Raw genomic sequence first — 16,555 nt, 5'->3', positions numbered from 1 at the left:
GGTGTCAGCAGCTCACGGACAGTTTAAAGATGTCTATATTCAAGATAGATCAAATCTATCTGTCCAAGTAGAGCTGGATCTTGGAGTGACACATTAGTACATGATGCCAGCCCAACCCCTCCATCTGTATCCAGCCCCCAACCCTCCTGTGGTGTTCTGTCCCCTTCTCTCCTCTCTGCTGCCAGCTCCGACAGGAATGGCGGGGTTGAGGTGTCTATTGGCGAACATTGGGTTTGACGCGTCCATCTGTCTTGTGCGTAACGTAGCCTCCTCGTAGCTCGAGGCTTCCCCCTCACTTTTAATCAAAAGTTAAAACATCTTCATTCATTATTTTATATGTTTATATTATATATAGCTCGTGTCAGAGCCAGGAAGGCAACGGCTGGAGTCCAGAAAGCGTGCGTAATTGGTTTTGTGCCATCGCAGCAAGGGACACGTTGATGAAACCGTCTCTCTGCTGCCACCCAGTGTCCACTTCTAGGCGTAACAGGCAGTTTAAAACTGCATTTGACAGCAACCTTTTTCCTCCAGAAAGGATAAATCCCATCGTTTAAAAATAAGGGAAAACACAGAGAAATAACAGAATGCATTTTATTACATCTAAAATGTTCTACATAAACAGATAACATTCAATAAGTAAACAATGTCTTCAATGCAGGTAATAAATATTTTTTTTTCACTTGGTATATTTGTACAAACTGACAAGGGTCTACTGTACACCGCCTTCTCCTCGCCCTCCTCGAAAAGCCTTTTTATGATTTTTCTCGGATTGGAGCCGTGAAACAGAACCTGTGAATGTTTTAAGGCAGTGAGTGCAGATATCGACTTAAGTCTCACGTTGAGATCATTTCTGCTGCGTAAGACTCTTTATTGGCCACAGTCCTTTTTCTTAATAACAGAACAGCTGTCATTTTCTAAAAAATATATAAATTAATTTATTCTCTCGCTCTGAATTGACACACAAAAAGCATACAAACGGACATCAAACACCGAACGTTTGGATCTGAACTTTCGGGTTTCCATACAGACACAAAATACACACGGTTGACTTTTCCCTTTTATCGACGGTGAGACGTCATGACAACCAAAGAGTTGAGCTGCTCGGCACCGTTTCGAAAACACCTTTCCGAGCAACTACAAATAATAGTGGCCTTATTCCCAGTGACCTCTCACCAGCAAACACAAAAGCTGCTGAGAAAAATGCTCTATAGATACTGCGTGAATGTTCACACGTGTGTGACTCAAGTCGGAGAGGGATTGAGATGGCAACAGCCCTGTGCTTATCCATCATTGCCTGCAATCTGATATTTTATAACGACAACAAAAAACCAAATCCCCCTGCTCAATAATGACGGTTTCTCCCTCAGATATCTAACAACCGGGCACCACAGGAGGCCGCTGTGCCCACTTGACGCTATGAAACAATTCGGCAAATCCCATAGAGACCCCCAGTGTGTGGAGCACTTCAACAGAAACACAGTCAACACGGTCTGGACTCTCACTTCATGTGCGTAATCTGCTGCACCGTGAGGACAGAAGAAGTTTAAATAAATTAAATCGTGATCTAATGAACTGTGACCACCTTGTCAGGCGTCCAAATACTGGTGATTATTATTCAAACTACCACGATGGTATAGGCTCAACATCTTCAGTGTAGGAAGTGTGCATAACTCTTCATAAGAAAAAGGTACAAACACGCATGCTTTAGGAAATGCTTAACTAATGCATGAGTCATGATGGTTTGATGCATGAGTCGACCCAGGGTGTGTTAGGAATTATGTGATGAGTTAACGCTTAATGAATATTCCGTGAATGAGCTCAAAGTTACTTCATACATTCATTAATATGCCCTGAATGAGCTGGAATCCAGTTACATAAAGTAGCATCGCTGGTCTGTGAAAACCGTGCAGCCCCAAAACTATATCTTTACTCCAACTCTTTTCATGAGCAAAGAAAAACTTGTTTTCTGCTCTGTGCTCATGCATGTTCAGCTAATCAAGAGGCTTCTTTAGCGTGATAAATAGGAGATTTCTATAAACCCATAAAGGTCTAATTTGGATACACGGTTTACTTTGGACAGGGATCAGAGGATATTTTGGACCCATGCATTTAATCAGCCTCTCTGAAAGCAGAACAGTCGCTGTTCTAATAGAATAATCAATGCTAACGTCAGGATGCCAACATGCTGATGTTTATCAGGTAGAATCTTTACCATCTAAGTTCAGCATGCTAATCAGCACTAAACACTAAGTACAGCGTAGGCTTTTTGGACAACCTTTGGCCTGATGGTAGCACTAAAGGAGTCAGAGGATCACCAAAGTCAGTTGGGTTCATCCTCTGGGAACAATGAATGTCTGTACAAAGTTTCAAGGTAATTCATCCAATAGATGTTGAGATATTTAAGTCTGGACCAAAGTGGGTGGAGCAACCGACCTGAACTGATCTAAAAACAATACTGGAGATTATTTCTGACAAAAAGTTTGATAAAACAACAAAAACCAGCTTCGTATTTCTATATCAATACTGCTATTTTTCTATGTAACTGGATTCTAGCTAATTCATAATGACATCATCATGACTCATGCACGATGTGCTTTGTATCCTTTTTATATGTTACGCATGTCAGCTCCCAAGAAAATACACAGAGGCATTTATACGACGAATAACTAAACCGTACCGACAAATAATAAAATACATATTAAATTAAAAAAAATAAAACAAAAAACTCAACAGCTCCCGAGTGACAGTGACTTACACGCTCACCCATGGAAATTAATAACGATTTGTAAAAATATAATATATAGAAATAAGAATACAAAATAAATAAAATACTGCACAACATAGGAAATACAGAAGACTGGCTCCGGTTCAGTGTGAGAGCCGGAGGTTGGTTCCCAGGAAAAAGAAATAAAATAAAAGACGTCAAGAGAGAGCGAGGGAGGGAGGGAGGGAGGGAGGGAGGTGTGGGGGTCATTTTGGGTGAGTCTCCCAGTTAGTTGAAGGACAGGACAGGCTGTCAGGTGATGCTGTCAGAGGCGATTATCTCATGGTGGTGGAGATAATTAGACTTTAAAGTGAACTGAACTGCCTCGGACGTCTGGGAGTGGATAATTGAGGAGGAACTGGAAAGACGGGAAAGTTTCAAAGACACCCAGACTGGAGGGGGGGGGGGGTACCAGGTCTACTGTATGTCACTGGTAATGTGACCTCTGCAACATCTATTAATAACTGAAACAAAAACCCAAAGTGTGTCCACTCTTCAAATTCTACGATACATTCATGAGCGATCTCTGCGTTTTCAGCAGACTCGAGGGACTCCTCCTCGCTTTGACACACCGACGAACTCTCAGGGTTTGTTGAATTACAGACGGGTCGTGTCTTTTTTAAACCAGCTGGCTTTGTGCCCAGTCTAAGTTGGCATGCTGAGATCTCCCTCTTTCACACTGCTTCCACGCTTTTCCACAAGCAGTTTCCCCCAAAGATAAACTCCCTAGATAACCTCTACGCCGTCAAAGCTATCGGTCACAAGTCAAGTCTTCAACAGAGGTTGTCGGGTGACCCTTTAAGACATTCCTTTGAGTTTGACCACTCAAACATCCCAAACACGCTGTAAAAGCATGCACACAAACAGGCACTAGTTTAAACTTGGTCACATGCCGTGGACGCCGGTCTCTTTAAAAGGCTGCTACAACAGCTTGACCGCCATCGCGTTTTCCCTTTGTCAAGCAAGAAAACGGTGAAACTGAAGGAAATTTTAAGAGTCTGAATAACGACCAGCTGAAAGGGAAGAGGTGGAAACCTGGACTGGAAACACTGTGGCACACAGATTCAACTGCACTCTGATTATTGTGTGAATTTTCAAAGGTACCGTATCTTATTTTTGGCATTGTGCAAAAAAAGAAAGAAACAAAAACAAACTCTTCCAGCTCAGAACTGTAAATTGGCAGCTATAAATAGTCTAAAAGTCTTTGTGAGGAGTGAAAATGAATAATTTCCACATACACACTCCCACAGTATTAACCTGAAAGTCAAAGGGAATGCATATATATATATATATATATATATATATATATATAAACTGTATATATATATATATATTTATAACTGTTTAAATATACATAACTTAAAAGCTTAATAAAATTATTAGTACATGAATAAACTCTAAATTCAGTGTTCTTGTCATTGGACAGAGAAATAATACATCATGAATTTAAAAATGAACTCGAGCACGTGAGAAAGAGAAAGAATTGAAGTATATATTGTAGAGATGCAAATAAAACGACATGTAAGCAGAATAAAAGAGAAGAGAAACAAGAGGCATATGTATAAGCTTTTGTGAGAAACAACCCCAAAACAACCTCAGTCCTCCACTTAAAAACAGCGATTGAAGCAGCTCACTAGACTGAAAATGTCCCGATTCAACATACAAAAGTAAAAGAGGAAAATATATTTTGTTCTCTGTACACGGTGCCAGTCCTCGTTTTTGTAAAAAAGAGCCTTCCTCCTTTATGTTTTTTGCTCAGGGAGCGTCTTTGCTGTTCGTGCCGGGTTGGTACCAGTATCGCAGTTACCGCGGGTTCACATGCTGGACGGGTTTCTGATCTGAAGTCAGTATAGAAACAGAATGTCCACCGCTGACCCCTCTTAAGTGATGACTCTGTACTGTTCTCAGGTCAGGCCTGAACCCACTCCTAATATTAGTGCTCTCCTTGAGGCGGTCTCGTCATTACGACTCCACAATCGTTCTGAGTTTGAGGACTTGGGGGCCAGTCTAGTTTCTGAATAAAAACTTTACCCTGCAGTCAAGAAGTTTGTCACTGGATCGCAGCTGGACCCAAAGTGTAGTCTTGACCCTTCTCGAGTCAGTCCAACGATATAACGTCGGGTATCCCGCCGTAAATAGCTGCCACCGCTGCTTCGGCGCTGCTCCGGCTGGCCACCACCCCGGGGTGTGTGTGCGAGGAGTGTGAGGACGAGTGCGTGGAGTGAGTGTCGCGGAGGCTGCTGGACGACACCAGGCTGCTGCTGCTGCCCGAGTTGCTCGCCCCGTTGGTCGGCGCCATCAGCGAAGCGGCCGAGGAGGCTCCCGATTGGTCGAGGAACAGCTGTGAGGAGGAGGAGGAGGAGGTGCTGTAGGGCAGGAAGCGGTTGAGAAGCAGCTCGTGGTCGTCCGAGGCTGAAGCGGCGGCCGCGGCTGCCATCACCATGTTGTAATGCTGATGCGGCAGAAACACAAGAGAGGAGGAAGTGTTGAGTTCACATTTAGAGGCTGCGGAAGTTACCGGGACAAGACAAAAAGAAGCTCCTCACTGGCTGAGTTTGGATAAACTCCTGAAGTCAAGTGTGTGTTTTTAGTTGAAGAGTAGTTCACAAATCAATCATGCACTAAAAGTGAAAAAATAAATAAAACATGAATGAACTTTTAAAAGCATATTATGATGGAGTCCGAGGTAATTAGATTCTACTCAGCTCACTAATGGTGGTGGTGAATTATAAAAATGTTATTCATCAAACCAAAAGTTTGCTGTTCAGACCCCAATCTGTTCATTAAGAGTACATTAAATACTCACCGGCCGCTATAATTAAGTAAATAAATCTGATCTCCACTGGGTAAAATTGATGCTATATATAGAATTACTTTGTCAAAGATTTGTTCAATCAGCTGGAAAAAAACAACCTGATTACACTGCCAACATGAGGACGGTGTTTAAAGGGAAAAAGCTGATGTTCTCTGTTTCTCCGCTGGAAAATCTGTTGTTCTTTCTGCATTCAGTGACGTCGTCGGAGGCAAAGAGGAACTACAGAGTGCTACTTTATTTCTTGTTCTCTTCACTTGTGAAGCAAACTAGTTACGTTACGTACAGCGGAAACGGCATCCCACAATATGAGTGCAAAGGATGTTATGGACGAGGATTTTTACGATGTATATTTTACAGTGTTTTGGCTGACTCGGCCGTATTAGGACGGAGAGAGGCCGCTGCAGCAGAGAGGAGGGTATAGCCGGGTTGGACCCTCCAGAATCTGAGCTGACGGAGGATTTTGCTCAATTTGTAATTTGGGAGAACCAACCTTTTTAAATGTTAATCTCAAATAATATAACTCAAACAGAGCAGAATGAAAGATTCTGAATTTCTGTTCAAGCCACCAGTAACCAACATTTGTCAAAAGACTCCAGCAGGTTGTGTGACATTTTATGTCCAATTCCACCAAATATAACACAAATATGTGTTTAGTATTTGACTCTGCACGAGAGATCTTTGCTTACTGCAGAGAGACAGTTTGTCATCAAGCATGCTGTTTGTTTGTTTGGTGAGCACAAGTAGAATATTTGGTTACTCGTAGTAGAGTCAGAGACGTTTTATTATTCTAAAATGAACCATGGTCACAGGCTTCAAGGACTTCACTGAAAACTAAACTGTTGACGTACCTGATGATTGTCACCTTGAAGAAAAGAGAAGAAGTTCAACTCTGGAAATCAAGCACAGGAAGAGTCAATGGAGAATATCGACACAAATCTGCGACACAGACGCAAATACATAATGTGTTTTAAAGTTAAGGGCATTAGACCTTTTATAGAAAACTAAATAATAAGAACAAAAGTCCCTTTGACATTTTAAACTTTTGGTTTTCCTGATAAATATCCCCAGGAGATCATTAATACCTTTTTCACACTCTATGACTTTCTTACATATTGTTTATCTGCTTGTTTTTCGACTCTTTATGAAGTCACTAATTCTTATGGCTATATCAGTACATTCAATAATAATTTCATCATTGTATACATAGAATTTGGGATTAGGAGAGTTGGCTGGGCTGCATACTATTATTGTAAAGATGTTAATATGTGTTTAAAGGTCCTATCAAATCATCTCCAGGCCGCGCGTGTTTGTCTTTACCCGACAGGTCGTTGGGTGTGTGGTAGTAGGGTCTGTAGTCCTGGATGAGTGGGGGGACAGGAGGGATGTAGCTGGTGTCCACGGCTGGCATGCTGGGAGTGCGGCTCACAGGAGAGGCCTGGTGGTGCAGGTTCAACACTCTGAAGGCAGACACAAAGGAAGAGGTTCAGAGACGAGGAGTTAAAGAGGACGCTTACTCTATAATTAGGCTTTTATTTCATGTCCTATTTATTTGGTAAGTCACAGGGCGTGCTGTCTCCTCCTCTGACCTCGAAACACAAACCTCTGAACAACAACAGGATTCGTTAAAGTCAAATGAAGCAGCACACGTTCTAACACAGATGCACATAATGAATTTGAGTTTGTCTTAAAACGTAGCTGTTAAGAGTTTCAGAAAGCCTTTCTTGCAACAATACCCCCTCGTGTTGTTTGAAGGCAGAATGAGGATTTGTCGGTTGCGGGTTGTAAACACAACGATCGAGGTTGGCACTAACACGTGGTTAGGGTGCACGCAAAGCTGCAATTGTGCTTACGATCTGACACCTGGTCGCTACAAGCTTGACCCCCCAGAAATGTCCCAAACGGGGCAAAATGACAAGAAAAAAGAAAATACAGGCAGAGGGCAGGGTCTATAGGATACAGACACACATCTAGTGGGTCATAAGCGACGAATGAGACGGATTACTTTTTAAATCTAAACATTTATTTTAGGAAAATCCTGCTCATTCTGCCTTTAACATAGAAACACAGGACTCAGACAGATGACGTGACGATCATGTAAGTTTACGTTAAGACTCTGATATTTATGTATATAAGCTTGAACCTCAAATGAACCATTTTCTAACATTTAGGCCAGATGAAAATAGCTCCCCCCGTTCCACATCTCTATCAGGTCTGTTTGTTAGCTGAGTTACCAAACCTTCCTGATCCTGAGAGAATCGTCAAGCATTAAACTGTCTTGAGATTGTATATAAATGTGGAATTACGATTGGCTTAACTTTAACCATCTGCTTTTGATGCTTGTGTGCAAAAAAAACAAACAATTTTCAAACCCATTTTCTAGATCTATACATCCAATTTAAATTTGAGTTAAGTCTTTCTCAGTTAGCACTCTCTGCTTTCTTCGGTGAGTGCTGTAGATGTGAAATGGTAAAAGAAACTTGTGTGTCGAGTGCAAAGCTCATGAATCATTTAACTTCTAGATACATAACTAACTACCCGTCTGAGCAGCTAAAAAGGAGCCTCGTGCCCACATTTAATGAAAGACAAAACAGAATGTGGAGATGAAATCGGACGGTCTTGGGTGGGTTTGTGTGTCTGACCCTTTGTTGATGATGGGCGGCGAGGTCGGTGACATAGAGGGACACGCTCTTTGGGGCAGAGGAGGCAGCGGTGGCGGCTGCGAAGGCGGCGGCGAATCCTGTCCTTCGTCGTCCGAGGAGCTGTCCAGCGTCAAGTCGATCACCTCCACCTTCTTGCTATTGCTGCTGTCGCTGCCACCGTGGCAGGACGACGAGGAGCTCAGCTGATCTGAGCCTGCAGACGTCCGACATGAACCTGCAGAGCAGCAACAAAATATCAGTTGGTGTTTCTGAGGCTGCAGAGTGAAAATCAAAGCACTGCTGAATCCGGTGCATGTGCTAAAATGCACACATACACATTTGCCCTTCTCTCATATGAGATACAGGATGTTTGTTACCAAGGAGACAAGCACTTTGCTCAGTAGCATCATGATGGATGCCTCAACAAATTAAAACTGACATAAACAAAGACTTCTTAACACGTCTCTGTAATCCTATTTTAATTACTTCTAAGCTTCTCTCGCTGCCTTCATATAGAGCTTCATATAGACGCAGCCTTTCTGTTTCCTACCCACCCTGCTCCCCTCATAACATGTCTCACCATCCAGTCCGTTATAGGAAGCAGAGGAGACCTCTTGCACTTCCCTCTTGGACCTCATGGGGGCCCAGCTGCCATCCTCCTTGAACTGGATCTCATCACAGTCCATGCAGCTGTTGAGGATCTCCACGAAAAGCCTGAGAACAAACAAACACGTCATAGACGAATCCATCCCAAGAAAATGTACACACACACACACACACATTTTTTTTTATCAAAAGCTGACTGTAGTGGAAAAGACCTTCCACTTCTAAAGACAAGAAATATACTCTAAACAGGCTTAGGTGAACACTGTGATACAGGGAATACCTCAATCCTTTTATATTATAGTCAGTGAGTGAGTGTTTTGAACATACTGAACATCAATCAACAAACAGAAAAATGGATTCTGCTGTAAGGGTGCTTTGAAAAGCTGTAACGAATACGTTTCAATTGAGCCAACTGCTGTGAATCCAAACTGACTATACGTGTAGCTGCTGTCCTCCATAAAGAGGAAAGCTACGAACGTTTCAGAGCCACCTTCAAGCCTACCATATGCTCATGAGAGGGATTTTCAACCCTTTTAAAAGGCCTCACATTATGATTTAAATGAATCATATAAACAAGTTGATCAACTGATTCTGTGAAGCTCTAGATTTTGAGATGAGGGTATATAAATCACGATGTATGAGTGCAGTATTTACTTTCAAAAAACACAAACTCTGTAGAGACTTTAGTCATGAGTAAACCCAGTTGTAAAAGTATTAGTCAATATGAGTAAAAGTTGATCTGTAGCGTAGCATAAAGTCTAGCCTGGTTTCTGTCTTACCAGCACCTCTAAAGCTTACAATTTAACCCATTATACACCCTGTGCACCATTTCCTGACAGGTCATTTTACCCGTCGATGATGAGGAGCTCATGGGGGGCCTTCTTGTCACAGACAGGACACACCCAGGTGGGCTTCTTCTCGTTCATCTGGATGTACAGTGTGGCGTCAAAGCACTGCAGGTGGGAGCATGTCAGCGCCCGGCATGGGATCATCAGCCGCATCTTCCCCAGCTGCACACCACACACACACACACACACACAGTGAGGATGAAGGGTGTACGGGATGCGTAAATGTCACAAACATACCAAACCCACATGGAAAAGTTGCACGACAGGGGTTGAGAAGACAAGATGGACAGATTGACAGATGGATCGTGTACACAACCCGAAATAAAGGGTATGTGGGCATGTTGAGGCACATGCAAAGAAAAGAATGGACGGACACGTCTTGGCATGAATGAATCTCTAAACACTGGCGTAAATTCATAAAGAGCAGGCTGTTTACCGGGCAGAGCAGCGACACTCGAAGGCTGGTCGTGGCTATTTCACTGTCTGGGTCTGCTGTTAGCTTCTCTTTGACTGCAGAAGAGAAGTAAAAAATACACACACACACACACACACACACACACACACACACACACACACACACACACACACACACACACACACACACACACACACACACACACACACACACACACACACACACACACACACACACACACACGGGAGAAACAAACAGGAGACATGTTCAGTTTCTCAATTCAGACTGCAACTTCTTTAAGTGTTTCACGTAAGTGTTTAAGAGCTCCTCATGCTGTGTGAGGCTGACCGAGCCCCCTCCACAGCTGAATCTTCTTATATCACTTCCCGTACAGTATAAAACACATGCACATAGACAATTGATGCGTCTTAGCTTATAACAGTTTCAAACTCTGCTGCAGACAAGATCAAAAGAGAGTATTATGGAGCAAAAAACACATTTCACCACCAGCTGCTTCAATTTTGCTCATACAACAGACAAAAGATTGCATTAAATATACACTTATTAAATATACACAAAAGAACTAAAATTGTGAAACTTCCATGCATACATTGGCCAGCTAATATTAGATTCATAAAGCCGTAAACACAGACACAGTTATCTTCATAAGGAGTTGGGATGATATTGCCCTGATATTGATCCGGCATGCTGGATCAGTGGTTCTCTAAAGAAAGAGGTGGCCCGTTCTTACTGAGGGCTCTGGAGTGGTCCGGGTTTCTGATGCCTTTTGCTCGTAGTCTCTGTAACAACACTGTGGACGACTGCTGCTTCACCAAGTACACTGCCATGGAGTAGCTCTGTAGACACACATGAATACGTACAACAATGAATAATGTGCAAACCGGTACTTTGAATCTCACCTGGTGACTTTTTTTGTGAAGTTCTGGGCCAGTTGCACAGAATGTCCTTGAACAGTGTTACTCAAGGAAACTTCGGCAGGCGAGATGTTTAAATATAATGTAATTATCATGTAATGTTAAGTCAATCCTACTACTCTGAGGCAAATGTGTGTTCAGCCATGTGTGAAGACGCACCGAGGGAAGGAAGAATTTGAGGCCAGTATGTACTCCCGTTGTGAGATGTTTTCTTCACTGCCCTCTACTGACACTCAACTAAATATAACTCCTATGAGATCATGTACACTACACTAAATAAAATGTACTTTTTAAAAGTCAAATGAACGGATTAATTTGGTCTAAATAAGGTGATTTTGTTATTTACTGTAATCCGGCTTCACTCAGCCTGTATTTTGACCATACAGGGTGATATGTTCAGACTTTCCCTGATGTTCTGGTTATCATCCAGTAGTTTAAAAAAATAAAAATAAAAACGTCATACAAAAATAATCCCTCTCGATCTTCACTTATGACCCACTACATGTGTGTGGCGGTGTCTGTATCTGCCCTCTGCCTGTATTTACTTCTCATGTTGCTGTGTTTGGGACGTTTTGAGCACTGGGTGTGTAGCCCCCCATGCATGCACAAGCACGCATCCAAGAGGAAGCTACAAAAATAGTGGAAACGATACCCACAGCACACAGATATAGGGAAGTGTAACGCCAAGCGGAAAAAGACTCTCTCCAAAACAAGAGTGAATCTGGGGTTGGCTTTCAGTTTCGCTGCTGTGTGTGACGCTGCAGGTGCTGCACCGGTCTGTGTTCTGGTAACAGCAGTCAGGGGACGTCTGCTTCTAGTGTCGTTGAGCCGGGGGGAGTGGACGTTGAGTGTTCCTGCATAGTATGCATTCAATGTTTTCCTACTCTGCTCCACCATTTAATGCTGTTTGGGCTGTAAGAGCTCGGCTCAAAAATCCCACTTCACACTGCTGCTCACACACACGCATGTGATGCACACAACACAAGTATTGCAGGCCGTGGTGTTGCATAAAATGGAAGTCGGCTTTAAGTCGACATTCACTTCAGACTAAACTGTTTTGTCACGTTTGTAAAACGTTCTTGTTGTGGCGGTGTGTCGGTCTCATCCATTTAAACACAATAACTCAAGATCAACATGGGACCAAAACAGTTGCAGCCACTTGTATAAATTGGCATATTAATTATAACAATCATTTTCAATAATATTATATAAAGATGAGTAAGTGCAGACAGAAGTGTGCATAAAAGTAAGTCCTATATTAATTATTGTCGAGCATAATTGGATAGATTTGATTAAAGATGATAAACTGGGCTGCAAATAAATATTTGTGCAATTAATAATTCGTTAAACACGAAATCTTAGATTTGACAAACAATATATCATAGCCATCATAACTCACCAAAGCCTGATGTGATATTTACAAATCTATTCTGTCTCCATAAACATAATCAGTTTACAAAGACAAGAAAGCATTGGAGAGGCTTTCATCAGCAGATGTTTGGTAACATCACTCGATGGCTTTATTACTTATCAAAACATTGATTATCACAGAGTCCCTTGTTAGAAACTGTGACACTTTGGTTCTTACCCTTCCGATCTCAGCGGTCCACGACACCACAATGGTATTGGGGACTGTGGTGGACAATCTGACCAGTGAGGTAATGTTGATGGGCCGGCTGGGCCGCTTGGGCTCGACGCCGTTTTTGGTTGGAGGAAGATAACCCTAGATGTCCGACATGAATATCAGAGGGAAAAGGAACGAAAATGAGCCTTTTTGTTGTGAATATTATGAAGTTAAATGAAAATGGGTGCAACAATAACACGAGGGACGAAGGGCAGAAACTCTTCAGATCCAGTTAAACAAAAAGAGCCACGTTTCGCTGGTTGTTTCTCTGATTAATGCGGAGCTCTTTACCGGCAGGTTACATGGCTTCCCGTTGACTTTCACACACAGATTGGGTGGGAAATGGTCTTCCTGAGGACAGCTGGTCTCCGACAGGCAAAACCGCAACTGGACTTGAACTGAGAAATCACATTTGGTCCCCGAGATGTCCCTTTGAGCACAGAAACAAATTTATCACCCCATAGCTGTAGAAATGATGTACATCTATGAATTATTCATGAGCAGCATCCTGCGCTGACAGGGCGGTGTTCCTCTTACATCGAGCTGCTGATCTGCTGGACTTGTTGTGGCGTTAACGCAAAGGCGAAACACGTCTCCTGAAATCGCTGGCTGTTGTCTGAGGCTGCAGAGGCAGGGAGACAGAGGAAAGGGAGACATTTTTAATAACCAGCAAAGTTACATGCATGCACCAAGTTTCAAACAGCGGACAAACGTCAGTGACACCAAGACAGCGTTACAGTAAAGTACAGTAAACGACTGTTTTGATCTACAGACGAGCATAAAACAACGACAAAAGGAGAAGTGTGTGTGTGCACAGCAGTGTATCAGTGGGTGTCTCCTGTATAATTAGCATTATTGGTTAGATCTTGTCGGCATGAAATGAGCAAAAGCCAAAGAACACCTGGACGTCAAAACCAGACTGCCTCACACGAAGGTGAAGAAGAGGAGTGAGAGTGTGTGTGTGTGTGTGCACTTTATTTATAGGCCCACGGAGAGGTGCTGGAAATAACTGGTGCTACTAACCCAGCCTCCATTAAAGAGACAGAAAGTTGGCAAAGAAAAGTGTGTGTGTACGTGCTAGAAAGAGGTTTTTACATGAAACAAGGAGCTATGAGTGTGTTTTGTGTTGGACGCTAAAGGAATAATTACATTTTGGAAATATGCTAGTTATGTCCGAGAGTTGGATGAAAAGATCGAAACCACTCTCGTGTCCGTGCTCAGGATGAGCTAGAGTTGGGAGGCGATTAGCTTAGCTTAGCATAAAAGACTGGAATCAGGGGGAAACAGCTAGCATGGCTCTGTCCAAAGGTAATCAAATACACACTGCTAGAGCTCACTTATTTACACGTTGTACACTGTTTGTGTAATCTGTAGATCTGTACAAGCCACAACTATTTCTGGATGTACTGTTTTTGATAGAACAAATCCTGATGAACCCTGAAACTCAACACTTTAACAGGTCGTTATCGGTTCACACAGTAACGGGGGACCGAACAGACAGTTCTGCAGATTTACGTAAGAACTCAACCCAACCCGCCCCAATTTCATGGGCTTAACTTTCCCTGATAACGATCAATAAAATCCTTTTTTTTTTCAACTGAGAGACAGATGTCTAAACTCAGTCCCTGCAGGAAACGGCTTTGTTGTTTGCAAAAGGGAAACCAACTGCAAAAACGTGTAGCATTCACCACAAGAGTGCTGCGTACACCGGTGAGTTAGCATGACAGACCAGTGGAACCTTTACTTTATTTTTATTTTTTATAACAGAACTCCTTTTGTGTGTGCCTGTCGTATCTTGAGTGACATGCTGAATCTCAGCGGGAACCTTTTGGCCTGAAGGCTGCGTAAAGTGAGGGGGAAGATAAGTTACCGAATTGAATCATGATTGCTGCTTTAATTACTGAAAATGTCGGAGAGTGGCAGTTAAAAACACATGCAGAGAATCGGTGCACACGCATGAACAACACACACCCAGCAGGAGGATTCACAGGTCGGTAATTTCTCTCCATGTCGGGAACAACGAAGTGGACGATTACTGGACCAATCATGTAATTGCGACACATTCTTACCACCAACATGGTATATAATTTCAATGGCATTTTTAATGATACACCTTCTTTCTGTTCCTGCATCTTAGGAGCGGCAGCCTGTGTACTGCAGAACAAAATCATACGCACCAAGTGTGCTTTCGAACTACTGTGTTCCTCCTCTCCGGGCACACGGGCTATAAATAGAAAGTGCTCTCTCACTCTGTCCTCTCTCTCTCTCTCTCCCCCATCATCTCTCCATCGCTCTATAACTCACTCTCTCTCTGGCAGCGGGTTTTTTTTTTCTGGTGTTTCAATGTGTGTGGTTGGGAGAGATATGAGAAGGGTTGAAATGAGCTTTGATGGATGTCTTTCTCTCTCTCTCTCTCTCTCTCTCTCTAACACACAAACTTACTTTTACCCCGACGCACACACAAACTCCCACAGTGGCTTCTTTACCTCCAGTGATTTAAGATGCATGCACAGTGTTTCTATTTTTTGGACACATTGTGATATTAAAACTGAGGCTTGATGTCAGACTGTCATACTTTTCTGGCATCAAACGCTCAGATTATACATATATATAAAATGATCAGGCAGGGTCTGAGTTAAATCAACCTTTTGCCAAATGTATCCTGTATCTTATTTAAGCAATGTTCTTGTACGGCTGATTATGCTTGACAACATTTAAAGGAATAGTTTGACATTTTAGTAAATGTGCTTTTGTTTTTTTTGTTGCTTTCCTGCAGTTAAATATGAAGCCATAGCCAGCAGCCGGTTAGCTTAGCTTAGCATAAAGACTGGAAACAGCTAGCCTGGCTCTGTCCAAACGGTAACAAAATCTGCTTACCAGCTTCTCTGAAGCTGATTAATTAGCACATTAGATCTTGTTTGTTTAATCAACATGACAACCAAAGGGACGACAAGTTGCAATTTTATAGGGTAGCTATGTGTCAGACTATTTCTTTAGCAGTTGTTTCCCCCTTTTAAAGTCATTATGCTAAGCTAACAGGCTGCTTGCTACAGCTTCATATTTAGCGCATAGAACTTGCAGCAAAAAAGCAAACAAGGATATTTCCTAAAATGTCAAACTATGATTTTAAATTTGAGAAGTTTGGCTTCTTATGTTAAGTCAAAAATACATTCCTCAGCGTAAGGTTTGTGAAACACTATCATTATGGTATTGAAACAGTATCAGTATCGAAAAATATAAAACCATACCCAGCCTTAGTTAAAACTGAAAATACTGTCATATGGAGGAAAAGATTTGGCGTCTTATGTCTGTGTGAGTTAGATTAACTGAGAAATGACGGACAGTTTCAGAACTAATGTTAAAAAATGACTCCACTGACACGTGAAACCGAAATCTATCATCAAATCTAACTCCTGCTGGTGCAAACCAAAGGTTATGTGAATAAAAGCAGGCTTCAAACATGAATTATCTTATTCTTATTCTGCTTTGTCTCTTTCTTCTCTGAGACAAGAAACCCTGATAGAAGCTGCAGTCTTATCAAATATGAAACATGTATATCAGTGAAAATATAAACCAAGCGATGAAAGCATGTTTGACTTTGGATCATTTGATAAGTAGATTTTGTAGATAAGTGATTTTGATCACGTTTAGTCGAGGCAGAAACTCTGTAGTTGAGGACAGAAGCGTCATTATGAATAATTAGTTGACATCAAATACAGAATACGCTTTCAATGAATAAAGTCTCTGCTTAACTTCGCTGAAAGAAGAAGACACAAATAGGATGACGCTATAAACAGACTTGTAATTACTGTTATTGAGCCCATTTCTGTCCCTGCATGTAATCGTATTTCTGTTTATTAGAATGTGAACATTTCACTGGGACATTCATTTTGAGACACGAGTGTCATT

At 42.1% G+C, this 16,555-nt stretch overlaps 1 protein-coding gene across 1 annotated transcript in view; it reads right to left on the bottom strand.

The window, feature by feature from the left end:
• Window positions 1–4,118: 4,118 nt before the first annotated feature.
• Window positions 4,119–16,555, bottom strand: part of LOC306710487 (E3 SUMO-protein ligase PIAS1-like) — a 40,728-nt gene continuing 28,291 nt past the window's right edge. Inside the window, exons 3-13 of the mRNA XM_079179074.1 lie at window positions 13,184–13,268; window positions 12,938–13,076; window positions 12,611–12,745; window positions 10,839–10,944; window positions 10,109–10,182; window positions 9,674–9,834; window positions 8,799–8,932; window positions 8,219–8,453; window positions 6,897–7,036; window positions 6,428–6,468; window positions 4,119–5,216 (exon numbers count right to left, since the gene is read on the bottom strand). Coding sequence (XP_079035200.1) covers window positions 4,863–5,216; window positions 6,428–6,468; window positions 6,897–7,036; window positions 8,219–8,453; window positions 8,799–8,932; window positions 9,674–9,834; window positions 10,109–10,182; window positions 10,839–10,944; window positions 12,611–12,745; window positions 12,938–13,076; window positions 13,184–13,268 — 1,604 coding nt within the window. The 3' untranslated portion in view covers window positions 4,119–4,862. The remainder of the gene's footprint in view (window positions 5,217–6,427; window positions 6,469–6,896; window positions 7,037–8,218; window positions 8,454–8,798; window positions 8,933–9,673; window positions 9,835–10,108; window positions 10,183–10,838; window positions 10,945–12,610; window positions 12,746–12,937; window positions 13,077–13,183; window positions 13,269–16,555) is intronic.

The sequence above is a fragment of the Pholis gunnellus genome (assembly GCF_910591455.1).
Source record: "Pholis gunnellus genome assembly, chromosome: 1".
NCBI classification, from domain to species: domain Eukaryota; kingdom Metazoa; phylum Chordata; class Actinopteri; order Perciformes; family Pholidae; genus Pholis; species Pholis gunnellus.
This window is presented reverse-complemented; position numbering and strand designations above follow the sequence as displayed.